Raw genomic sequence first — 13,515 nt, 5'->3', positions numbered from 1 at the left:
GAGTATGTGTGTGTCTATGTATGTGCTGCATTTGACTGTATGCAGGGACATATAGGTGCTGGAGTGAGTACAGAACAGCAAGTGTTTATAGTATGTGTGCAGCAAGTATGTGACAAGTGGATCTATAACCTCTGTGTTTTTAATAGTTTACTTAACAACAGCGGAGGTGCGTGACACAGAGAAATAAAATATAGGCTTTGAATAGAAGATGATACTTGTTAGTAGAATCAATTGTTTGACAACTGTTTACAGTAAGAAAATAACATCACCATAATTATTATTGCTTCCTGTATAGTCATGTTTCTCATATCTGACAGCATGCATCCGTCCCTGCCCCCCACCCGCGACTTCTTCATTGTAAAAACCCCACATCCTCATGAGAGTAGATATGATCACTTCCAGTCGGTGCACAGCAGCATGACTCCCCCTCACTATCATGCCTTGCAATAGTAGGTTCTGAACCCTGTAATTAGCCAGAGATGCTTGCTGCCGTCCTCCTGAGTGTCTTGCTGGCGCCCGGTGTTTCACAACAGGTGTTTACTCCCCTCTCGATCTAATACGTGACCAGCATTCAGTTTGCTCGCCCTGAGGCGTGACCATGCAAGGTGAACAACACAAGTCAAAGCAGAATATCACAGCGTGGCCCATCATCAAATTGTTGCCAGTTTAGCAGTCACATAAACCTGAGTTTACAAGAATTCTACGCAAAAAAGCACAAACTCATTGCGTATTAATAGTTGGAATAACAGATTTACAGGCTGCCTAATGTTAAATATAGTTGGTTTACATAATTTCCATTGTTTGTTTCCATTACATTGTGACTTTATTGATTCCATGCATGGCTCTGCTTTTTCAATTTCCTTGTTTTCTGTTTACACGGTTTGTTAACCAGATCTGCGTATCTTAAACTGCATGGGTAGGGTTGGACAGAGGTTAGGAGAGGTGTATTGATCCTGTCGCATTATAGGAGACACTGTTGTCTTCTGTCCTCCTGCTCTTACAGTGCGGGGGAGAAGGGGAGATGCATCCTTCACTATCCCACTGCAGACAAGACGGATTGAGGGTTGCCTTTTCCTCTGTGTGACGCGTGGTTTTGTTCGCGTTGTTTCGTAGGGGAAAATGTTGTGGAAAATGCCAAAGTTGTTTTCCTTTTTTCAACCCCGTCGTGCTCTTACACATGCAGTAGGATAGTGCTCGTGTGGTAGGTGGTCAACAGAGAAGAGGAGAGAGGAGACAGGAGTGATGTGCACTGAATTAGTCAGTGGACTGTTGCTAGTTTATTTAAAAATCCATGAATCAACCTGCTCTGGTTTTCGCTCAGGGGACTGAGGATGGCTGAAGACCTGACCTGTTGCAGCTTTTCTATTCTCTCTTCGTAGTGTTTGGATGGATAAAACGCTGCAAAATGAATCAGTTTTCACCGCTTCCTTTAAGACGACGGATTCGTTAAATGAAGCGCAATAGAATTACTTTTTGGATTTGTTTCCTTTTTTTACGCAGAGCGCACTTGGTAAGGGAGATCAACGTGCTGCTTTGACAGAGCTCCTCTCTGAACCGTCTGGACAAAAATCTGTAAATGTTTTGATCGGATTGTGAAGTTTGAGGACATTGAAAGCGGTGTTTTTGCTAATATATAAGTGGCGATGGACTGAAACTGTTCCGGATCTCGCCACTCCGCTGCGGTCACACCGAGCGCGGCACCACAACCTGCTTTCTAGGAGAATATAACCTCCTTTTCCTCCCCCATCTCACCCTGTCTCCCCTCCCGTGTGGTTTGCTTTTGACAGAATGGCCCGGTTTGGAGACGACGTCCCGGGTTTGTTGAGCTCAGGGGATGGAGGGTCCGAGCGCAACCGGAACCGCGATGGGGCGGCCGTGTCCACAGGTGGCATCTCCCCAGCCTTCAAGCAGACCAAAGCGCAGCGTGCCCGCACCATGGCCTTGTACAACCCCATCCCGGTCAGGGAGAACTGCTTCACCGTCAACAGGTCCCTCTTCATCCTTGGCGAGGACAACGTGGTCAGGAAGTACGCCAAGAAAATCATTGAATGGCCATATCCTTTTCTGCTTCATGGCGAAAATGAAGCAGGTAAGCTGTGAAATATACACACACACTCATCAAATGAGTCATGTAGGAGATAAATAAAAAAAAAAGGTAGGAAAACTGTTCCATTTGGTCAACAAACAAAGAAATATTTTTCATAAGCTGTTTATTGCCCCCAAACTGTATTCAGTTTTGTCATATTTCATATTTCAAGTGTACACAACTTTAAAGGGTCCTTAAACAGTCACATTCTCTTCAGTGTTTTTCCCTTAGTTTCTCTGTGCAAAAGAGGATGTATGGGAAATTTCAGCACCATGGACAGCACACATACGACAATACCACCAACACACACATACTCACATGACCTGAGCTCAGTCTAGAAATTGTTTGAATGATAAACTACTTCATTAACTGATTGATTAATTGAAATAGAATCCAGTACAGTACAATACTGCAACAGGAACAAGCACCAAATCTGACCTTTTGAGTGTGTCAGTGGTACTATTTTAGTATTTTACTAAAACAGTAATCCAAGAGTGGATGAAATGAAATGCAGCAACACAGGTTATAAAAATAGCTATATCTAGACAAAAACTGCTGCAGAAGGGGAGGAGTTGTCAATGTGAAGTGGATTAGAGGAACAGAGAGGAGTGTCTCAATGTATAGCTGTAAATATTTTCTGTCAACAAATGGCTATGGAGACCTGCTGTTGCCATCATACTCAGTCTCTCCTGATGAATTTATACAGTAGATACATCAAAATCAACTAGAACCATTGTGATTATTTGATCAATCGTTTAGTTGATGGACATAGGATTGATTGGCAACCATTTTGATAATTGTTAAATGTTTTTTGTAATTTTTTAAGTAAACAAGTCAAATATTGTCTGGTTTTAACTTCTCCAATGTAAAGATTTGCTGCTTTTCTCTGTTTCATATCACTTCAAACTGAATATTTTGGGGTTTTGTACTGCTGATCAGACAAAGCAAGATATTTGAAGACATCCAATTGGACTTTTGGAAACTGTAAAAGGCTTTTTTTATATAGTTATACATTTAGCTGCAGCCCTAACTTGCCCTACCCCTATTTATATTACATAACATTTATATAACTTTTCAGTAGTTCAGTGCATAGTTACATTAATGATTATTTGGCTGCTTTCTCACCCCTAATCATTCGCTCCTCTATTACTAAAAAGGGAAATACTGTGTTTCCTGTGCTTGTTGGTGAGAAGGACAATCACACACAAATGTCCAATGGTGGCGTGTATGTGCTGCTGCTGTGCAGCTCACCAGGTGTCTGGGCCAGGTGTGGCCTCTTTGCTCCTATTGTTCTGCTCCATTCAGCAGCTTCCTGACTGACTGACTGGCCTACTGCTGATTTTGAAAAACCCAGTAAATAGAATGAGTGTGCTTCTATTGTTGATCGCTGTCTATTGTTGTTTTCTTAAGGTTTGCCCATCCATTTAGGTGATTAAAAATAGACACAGGATGAATTTTAATCAACGGCTGAGGAAAAAGGTTATAAGTATTGTGTGTTGGTTATCGTATTACAGATATTTCAGGCCTCTAGTGGTTGGGTCATTACCAATAATGATATTATAACAGCACCTACAGGCACACATAGGCTTTAAATCAAAACATCATGTGTGCTATAGTGACCAGAAGGAAAGTAGCCAGACTGAACAACCTCCAGGTTAATGTGCTGATGTGGAGGGAGTGTCTCATTACATCTAATGAGCTCTACTGTATCTGATTAACAGACATTAACAGGAATTATATGTAATGATGTCTGATCATGGTGTCATGTGCTATTACAACTAGTCATTACTCATTATATTGTTGGCTAATATGGTTTTGAAGGGAGAGACGCTGAGCTGAGTGATGTGATCTGGTCAATATCCACTGTGGCTGTGATGAGTGGCTCAATCCACTATATGTGAATCATGTTTAGAACGAGAATATTCATGCACAGCAAATAAGCAAGTAGGCAAAAATATTAAAACATACTGTACATATAAAGACATATAAACATATAATATACTTTCTCTCATTGACTGAGTGCAAACTTTAGCCCGCATCCTAAGTTTAGCTGTCCTTAGTCCTGCAAGTACAGAAGTATTGTGAGCAAATTGTATTTAGAGGAATATGCTGACATTTTGGGAAACACTATATGTTTATTTGCTTTCTTGCAGAGAGACTTGATGAGAAGCTCAATACTGTTCTTACATATACAATCATATGCAAATATGACGTTTGACTCAGTAGCAAATTAGCATAAGGATTGGAAACAGTTAGCTTGGCTCTGTCCAAAGGTGAAAGCAACCTTCCACCACCTGTAAAGGTCTTTAATTAACATGTTGTATCTCAATTGTTTAATCCATACAAAAACTTCTATTTATGTTCTGGATTATTTGTGCAGAAGTATTAGTGACAGGTGTAAACTGTTGACTTTAAAACAACTCAAACAATCCTGCACACTGTCCATTACTTGCACAAACTTCATAAAGTGAGTGCAAGTAATGGAGACTTTTATTAAGTGTGTACTTTAAGGGGAGATCATGGACAGGGATGTACAGTGTGCAAGATTTTTTGTTTTCTTTCCATTCCATTGGACGTGGAAACTGAAAACCCAATTTAAGTATCAACCAATAGACTTGGAGGTACAAACAATTTTTTTGCACTTTTTTGACCCCAGAACTTAATCAGCAACTATTTTGATAATCAAATGAGCATTTTAGCTTGTTCAGTGAAAATGAAAAACATTCCCTGGTTTCAGCTTCTCAAATGTCAGGACTTAATGCCAGTTTATGGAATAGTACGCTGAATATCTTTGATTGTGGACCATTTGTTTGACAAAACATCTGTAGACATCACCCGGACAAAAATTGTAACTAACATTTTCAGACAGTTTGTAGACAAAACCATTTATTGACAAAATAATTGCTGCATTAATCAGTAACAAAAATAATTGTTAGTCGCAGCCCTTTTCTCATGGTCTTAAACTCAAAGAGGTCCTCACAGAGATAGAAGTACAAGAGCACACACACATGCACACACACAATCTCTGCAGGACATCTCATAAAGGTCAGTCTTGTGTTTGGAGCACAACTTGCCGCTGTCACCTCACCGTAAGAGGCTCTTTTTTTCTCTGAGTGCTCAGTTATCAGCAGATGATCAATCCAGGAAGTATCCAGAGGCTTCCGTGGTCTGGGCGTGTAACACTGGAACCAGAGAAGCATGTGTGGGCTTACGAGAGCAAATTACCCTTTGTTTTGATATGAGTACATATTTTCTATTAAATCCTTTCGTGCAAATTCACAGGAGTAAGGGGTGATTAAATAGCTGTGCACATGTATGTGTGAGTCTGACTGTCAGTCTACCTTTCCAGTCAATAGAGGCTGATCGAGGCCTGGCAGGGAAGAGGCACAGCTAATGAAGCACATGGCCTGAGTTTATTGTGGCTTGCCTGGTGAGAACTGGCAGCTGCTCCTCTTGTCTGATCCCCACTGGGATCCCCCGCAGCGGGAAGTTTCCCATTGAGAAGGTACACCTGTAAATAATTGATTATTAGATTTAATAGAGTTTGTTTCATCAAGGCACACAGAAATAACCATGTGAGAATAAGTCCTGCTTAATTTTTAGGTACGAAACAGTTAGACAATTTAGGTATTCGACAGGGAATGTCACTGCTCTTTTGTTAAACTGTTAGACACATAAGTCTCACTCAAAGGACTAACCAGGATTTAAAATACACATACTGGTTATTTAATTAAGCAAGCATTTTACATTGTGAATTCTGTGCATTGCCTCTAGAGTCAACTTAAACTTGAGAAAGACCATTAATTCCCCTCGAACTAAATTGCATCCTTGCATGAAAAATGGAAATGGAAAATTACCAAGGAAATGACCCTTGTTTCCCAAGTGTAGTTCTGGTCCAATTCTCATTCATTTCAAATTATAAAAACAGTTTTCCGCTTATTGCTTGCTTTTATACTCATTAATGAGTGCAGATTTTATAGTGACTGTAGCTGAAGGATATGAAACTTGACATGGGCTCTTCTGCGTTTGCAGCGATTCAACAGTCTGCTGACAGAAAGTTAATTTAACCAAATTCCAAACACACATGACATAAGATACGTTCCACCCTCCCACTGTGGTTACCTCAAGGCCACTGGCATTATGGCTATATATCCGACCGCTTCTATATTTCCTGACAGAGAAGTGTATATAAGAAAGGCCTGTGGCTCTGAGTTGACACGGGCTGCTGTGTATAAACTGAGCTATGGCTGCATTTATCCTCAGGATTGATTGGCTAGTTCAAGCAGGCCAGTGAGATGTGGAGGTGATGTGGAATTGAAGACAGATTGAACTATGTTTGATGCAGCAGTCAGTTAAATCCATTCAGGTGACGGCATCTTTTTTTCTTAGCCATATTTTAATAACAGCATCTCAGGAGAGATTCAATTTGTAGTGTATCAGTATCTTCATTCTTTAGGCTTAAACCTCTGTCTTTCCTCTATGTTTGTATATTAAAAGCTGTTCTGTGCCTATGACACACGCTGATAAACACATGCTGCAGATAATTCACAGATTCCCAATAAGCCCGTCTCAGATGCCCATGATTCATTTTGATTTTCACCTCTATGTAATAATAATCACAGGGGCTTGGAACCAATCTGGGCTTGAGTGTATTCACAGATGCACAGGGCATCACACTCTGTCTCCATGTCTATTTTTACACGCATGTTTGAGGAATCGAGGCAGAGCGCCAGCGTCACTGTGACTCACAGGATTGCTCACGAGACACTTTGCTGCTAAAGCTGGTAGACCACGTCACACACCACAGCGCTGAGGAGGGGAGAATAGTTTTTGTAACAGACACTTGTGGAGTGTTTACCTGATGGTGAACTCAACATTGAGTTTTACAGGAGTATTTCAGGGAGAGAATTTATTAAAATCTCTGGAAAGTCAGGGAGCATCAGTTATACAGTATCAGACGTGACCCATCTGTCGTTTGCAGGCCCTTGGGCAAATATGTCAGAACGTTTCTGTAGTTACAGAGTGTGTGAATGCATCAAAAAGGCTGCAGAAGACAAATACTCAATGAGTAATAACACTGGATAAAATGACTGTGTATATGTAAAAGGTGTTGCTTGTTATGATAAACCCAAAGAAAAAAAATCACCAACTTTGTAGTTATCCCCAGCTCTTTGGAGCTCTTAGTATATTTTATCTCATTGTATTTGGTTTTCTCAGCCTGCAACTTTACTGCTTTAGGTCACTCTCGCCGCTCATGTTTACGGTCGCAGCTGGCAGCTATTTTCAGTGATAAAGCTTTAAAATCCCACTGTACGCTACCTTTCCTGCACAGAATGGTAGAAGAGTAAAACAGAGCTGAAAGAGAGTGAATGTTAGACTATTGGATTAATCGGGTCACCAGAAATTTGACCCCAAATGAATGTGGATATTGCTCTGTATCTGATGGATGGATACGTAAGCAAGAGTTTTTCAACTGAAAAGGTCTTCAGTGTTGTGTTTACAGCCTTTTTCCACTGCCCCCAATTGGCCAAAAGAATCTGTTTTATTGCAGGTCTAAGGTGCTTTTAAAGTTGAAAAGGTGGGTCACAGAAAATAAATAATTCTTCAGGCACTCAAGGAGAAAAAGCAGAGCAAAAAGAAAAAGATATGTTAGAAATATTAATTTGTTCTGTATTATGGTTTGAAACGTTGGCTGGTTTTGACCTCACAGGGTCTCTGTAATAAAAAGAGGTACCCACACACCTGGTACTTTATATAGACAGTACTGAATACTGGTCCGTCACACAATGACAAGGCTCACAAATACAATGAAAAGAACTCTTACAACAGAACTGAAATATTCATATCACAAAAAAGATTAATATAATGAAAGATTTATATAATATAAGAAAATAAAACATACATGAATGTATCACTTTTACTTCTTGTTATCCTCTTTTTAGAAAGGACTACACTTTTAGGAAAAAACTCAAAAACATTTTTTTAGGTGATGAGTTTGACAACACTAAAAAATGTCATTAAAGGTCTTTCATGTAGTGGTTATAATTAGCACAGCATCAAGCTGTGTGTGTGTGTGTGTGTGTGTGTGTGTGTGCGTGCGCACGCATGTGTGTGCGCGCGCGTTTGTGCGTACGTAACAGAGATAGTTGAGCTGCCCAGTAACTGTCTTATAGCATTGACTTTTGGCTGGAAGAGAAGCCTGTTGCCGTGGATACCTCTCTCCTCTCTCCTTCTATCTTCATTTTCTGTCTTTTCTTCCCCTTCTTAAACCCCCACCCCCCCACCTTCCTGTTTGTTGTGTGTGTTCGAGGGAATGTAGGGTGTGGTGGCTGACTGCTGCTGAGATCTCACAGTGAGGCTAAAGTGATGCCAGTTATTGTAGAGGAATGAATCATAAGATACACTTCACCTCTTGAAAAGATAAAAAACAAACTTGAAAAAAGCTTCTCAGCTTCAGACAGATATTATGTCATTAAGCCACTTTTTACAGTTTGTCTTCATGCTCATCATCTACTGGTTGCTGATTGCTGCTATATTTTAGTTTTTACAAAGCTTTCAGCAATTAACTTAAACACTGAGTCAGTCTGTGGCACATCCTAGGTTTAAGTTAGAACCCCTGTGGGCTGGTGGGAGTAAGATTGTATTTGCTCTGTTTATTTAGCCTCTCATTGCTCACATGTCCCTGAGTAACCCTTCTCAGCTGCCAGCGCAACATCGATCTGTCCGGTGTCAGTCTTATTTGGTCTCGGTGCCTCCTCATCACCCACCTATTTCGCAAGCTTCTGACTCTCGATATAACCATCATCTTCTCCTCCACTGGTCACCCTTCATCGCCCTTATCACTTGCTCCTCATTTCATTCTTCCCTGTTATCTCTGCCTCCCTCTTACTGCCGCTCTCCCTCCCTGTCTCCTCTCTGCAGATTTAAGCTCCCTTCCTACTTCTCCTGCACATAACCAGGAGAGGGGACTGCCCACGCAGAGCATTAGATAAATAGCACATTGCTGGCTTCGTTCAACCCCAGAGCAGCAGGAGTTGAACTGACATCCAATACAGGTCCCATAGAACAGGCTGTAAAGCTTGTAGTAAAAGTGACCCTGTTCATAAGATCACATCTCAGGCTCACCCACTCATCCCTCCTTGATAAACTCTCTGTTGCTCCAGTGTGTGTGTGTGTGTGTGTGTGTGTGTGTGTGTGTGTGTGTGTGTGTGTGTGTGTGTGGGGTACAGGGTTAGATGAAGGGATGTGTGTGTGTGTGTCGCTGTCTGTTGCAGCTGACCTCAGATAAGGTGCAGCCTGTGTCTGGTTGTGTCTACAGCCCCAGGGTGTATAACATGCCAGGTTAATTCTGTTTCATACAGAGGAATTAATGTCAGCTTGTCTATCTGTACTTACATGACACTGTAATTGCAGTGCTGCTGGGCTTGATTTACTGTAATTAATAGAATAATTTTTTTTCCAATCCTGTTCTGTATCTGAATCTCAATCTACCTAAGAGAATAGATGCTTTCTGTGCTGTATAGATATTCTAGCATGATTTCTAGTGCTTTTATTACACTACACACATTTCCTACTGTTATGTTCTGATGAATAAAGCCCATCACATTTGAGTTTGACTGTTACCTTGAAATACCTGTTTAGAGCTTTCTCTGTGTCTGTCTGTTTGTTTTTGTGTTAATGGGCTGTATGACAAGTTTTGTCTTTTTTTTCAACAAATCCCTTGAATAGAATGACCTGTTGATAAGATTGACGTGTTCAGTAGGACTAAATAGGCGTTGAATTAACTAGACAATCAATATTAAGTCAGTCAAAATTTTGCTAAGTTCCTTAACTTCAGACTTTCACTCCATTTGAGTACATGATCCTCGCCACCATAATTGCCAACTGTATCGTCTTGGCTCTGGAACAGCATCTTCCTGGAGAGGACAAAACACCTATGTCCAAGAGATTGGTGAGATATTCACACATGGAAACATCTGCACACATACCACACACACTTAAAAATCTTCTGTCAAGTTGCTAAAATAACTGCCTCTGATGGAGCCTATAGATCTGCAGAAAAAGGTTGACCCCAGTCTTGACATACACCTGAATACACTTGCTTTGCACTAACAGGAGAAGACAGAGCCCTACTTCATCGGGATGTTCTGTTTTGAGGCTGGGATAAAGATCATCGCCCTGGGCTTTGTATTTCATAAAGGGTCCTACCTCAGGAACGGATGGAACGTCATGGACTTCATTGTTGTCCTCAGTGGGTGAGTCAAACTGTGTGTGTATTTGGATACAGATCTGTGAAAAGGATTATGAATTGAAAGGGACGGTGATTCTGTGAGATTTATTGTATTTGTAACACACTGTTTTCTTGTGCTCTTCTTAATTGTTTGTGCTATTTTATATCCTGCTCACAGTTTATTTCTAGCAGGTTTGGTTGCTCGAGTATGACTGTCTGCTTCCTTGCTGCTGGTTGCTCAATAACACCTACACACTGAAAATGTTCGCTTTATTTTTGAATTTACACTGCCAAATCATAAGTGAACAAGGGTCTGTGAGCAGAAGTCACGCCAGGAACTTGTTTAATGGATTTTTGGTAGATTTTGTAGGATTGAGATTTTGGTGATGGAGATGAATCAGAGTAAATCTGATTATCATCATATTAACATGTATCTTAAGTATTTCAGCAGTCTTCCATAGCTTTTTATTTCACCACCTTGACCATCTACTGTTCTAAAGGTCCATTTTGTTTAATATCAGCCCATAAATCCTTGTTGTAGGAGACTTTTTGTTGTGGTTGGTTCTCCATCCTATTAAAACACCCCACAGTCTGTAACCATGGGTTCAGAAGAGGTGTAAATGCAAGGGCACTCACAGGCCGCAGACCTCCAAACAACATACACCAGACTTAAGAGAAAAATTCAAACTCATAGTAAAAGCTCCCAGAATTTAATGGGTTCTTCCCTGGCCCTTGCTCCATCCCTCCACCAGGTTGGGTGCAAATAGTTTCAGTATTCTCTCTGAGAAAGAAACAGACACAAATGAAAACATAACCTCCTTGGTGGAGGTAATAATGTTCTTGTTTGACTACTTCAGGTGTTTATCTGTGCTTCATTTCCTGCGCGGGAAAGAATCATATGAGGTCAGTGTGTGATATCAGATTACATATCCACAAAGATATATGTGTATCTGTGTATACCAAGCCCAAAAGGACAGCACTAGGATGTGGGGCAACAGTGACACATGTCAGAGAGGCAGATCACATGATACCTTGGCCCAGCAAGACTTTTAGCCAAACAGAAATTACAAAACAAACAGTAAAACTTTTCATCACGCTTGTTTGTTCTCATTTGTTTGAGCTAGAGTAACAGGTTATATTGAAAGTCATCAGCTGCTGTGCTTGAGTAACTTATCCAGTGTTGTATATATCTACATGAAGAGACACCTCGCCATTGTTCAAAGTTACTGGGAAGAAATTGTCAAAGTGGTGCATTCAAACTTTTGTCATGTCCGAAATTAGTTTCTTCTTCACTCATTTCCCTGAATAATAAACATGTGATAGTTGACTGTCACTCACAGCTGTGGTATTACACAATCCAACAGCAATATTTCACATCTAGTGTTTCACTTTGAATTTGGACATGGAAAGAAAATATAGTGCAATAGGTAACAGACAGGAAATGATGTAGGCCAACACCTCTATAAAGGTTCCCTGTGAAGTTTTGGACTTTTAGCAGTGCCATGGAGCTGTTTTTCTATGAGCATGTCTCCGTTGTGTTTATCTCATGTATGCGCATGAGGACACAGGTGACATGATACACAGTCCTACGAATAGTGTCAAACTATTCCACTGATGAAACTATGGTTTGTTTATAAGAAAACTCCACAGGGCACTTTAAATTTCAACCTGCTTCTACCTGAACACCATGTTGGGTCCAGTGATACTACAAGCAGCTGTGGACTTCAAGGTGGCAACAGCTTATAAGCCATCAGCTCTCTCTGTGTACTTACAGTACATTAATTACACTGCAGCAAAAGGCCCAGGGGGCTTATGTATACCAGTTAGTCTGTTCTGTTCTGTAGGGGAAAGTTGTTAAATTAAAGGGCATTTCACACCAGTCTCCTTCTCAGGAGAGGTAGGTGCTTCACCGTCAGAGCAGAGAGAGGAAATGTTTGTGGTTTCAAAGGAGGAGCTTGATGAGACAGCAGATTAACCTCGACACCTCTCTCTCTCTCTCTCACACACACACATGAACACACACACACATACACACATGCACTCATGCACACACATATGAAATATTAATCAATTCAAAGCACAGAAATACAAAGGGTGGCAGACAGGGTTCTTAGAGAATTCTACATGGTTCTGGCTGTTCAATTATTGATGAGCCGAGCTCAGGCTTCTTAACGATGCTCTACTCACTGTTGGAGAGAGGAAGGATGCAAGTTTGGAAGAGGAAAGAAGAGGAAGAGAGGAGAGTATAAGAGGCATGGTATAAAGAGAAGTGTTGTGAAAGATAGAGCCTCCTGCCTCTCTAGCATGTTGATCAGTTGATGTTTGGCAGTGGTGAGGACACTCAGCCCCACGGCAAGTTAATATACGACCAAAATTAGAAGCTTAATTAAAACACAGTGAGACAGACACATGCTAATGGCTTGTTGTAATCTCACCTTCCTGAATAGGGACAGAGTGGAAGAGACCAAAGACTCCAGAGGCTCTCCCAACGGTGACAGATGCTGTAATCAGTCTTTACCTTTCAGTGAGCTCTTTGTATGGATCAGGCAATACTTAATGATGTGTTGGTTTCTTCAGGCACAGAGGTCAGCGTGTGCCGAGGAAGTCCTTTCACTTGATCTGAGAAATGCAATCTAAATGCATTTGCATATAATTTTCAGCAACCATCAAATATTTCTCAATGACAGATTCGGATGTTACAAATATAGCAGTTAACTGAACAATCATTTGGTAGTAAGATGAAGGCGGAGCTAATTACATCCAAAAAACAGAAAACAGCAAAGGCATTTATTCTTCTCCTATGTGGAGATGTGCTCGAGCTGGATGAAATAGCTTTCAGGTCTCATTTTATTAATATTCAGCATGATGAAGTGAGCTGCAGATAGATCCCACACTAAATTATCATTCTGGCCACAGCAAAGATAAATTAATGAAAGTGTTCTCTCTCTCTCTCTCTCTCTTTCTCTCTCTCTCTCTCAAACACACACACACACACACACACACACACACAGGCCATCACTCGAGGTTTGCAACCTTATTAGAGAGTGAATGAAGCTTATGAGATCTGCTGATAATATTAGATGAGTCACCAGTGCTGTCTATCAGTTAGTAATTAGGAGGCCCCTGCAGACAGGGTCACAGACTGTGTTACAGCTACACTACAGATCCCCCACAAAATGCATGCAAAAATTCATAAGCA

The 13,515-nt window shown here is 40.8% G+C and overlaps 1 protein-coding gene across 8 annotated transcripts in view; it reads left to right on the top strand.

Moving 5' to 3' along the window:
• LOC130170700 (voltage-dependent R-type calcium channel subunit alpha-1E) overlaps window positions 1-13,515 on the top strand; it is a 91,957-nt gene that overhangs the window by 31,403 nt on the left and 47,039 nt on the right. For 7 of the 8 annotated variants that reach the window (XM_056378263.1, XM_056378258.1, XM_056378256.1 and 4 more), the window contains exons 3-5: window positions 1,788-2,054; window positions 9,932-10,037; window positions 10,202-10,341. In XM_056378263.1, coding sequence (XP_056234238.1) covers window positions 1,788-2,054; window positions 9,932-10,037; window positions 10,202-10,341 — 513 coding nt within the window. Of the gene's footprint in view, window positions 1-873; window positions 1,511-1,787; window positions 2,055-9,931; window positions 10,038-10,201; window positions 10,342-13,515 lie in introns of those variants that run through there. The other variant, XM_056378262.1, reaches the window with a different exon arrangement.

Source organism: Seriola aureovittata, chromosome 6 (assembly GCF_021018895.1).
Source record: "Seriola aureovittata isolate HTS-2021-v1 ecotype China chromosome 6, ASM2101889v1, whole genome shotgun sequence".
Classification (NCBI taxonomy): Eukaryota; Metazoa; Chordata; class Actinopteri; order Carangiformes; family Carangidae; genus Seriola; species Seriola aureovittata.
The sequence above is the reverse complement of the archived record's forward strand: the minus strand, read 5'-3'. Positions and strand labels throughout refer to the sequence as shown.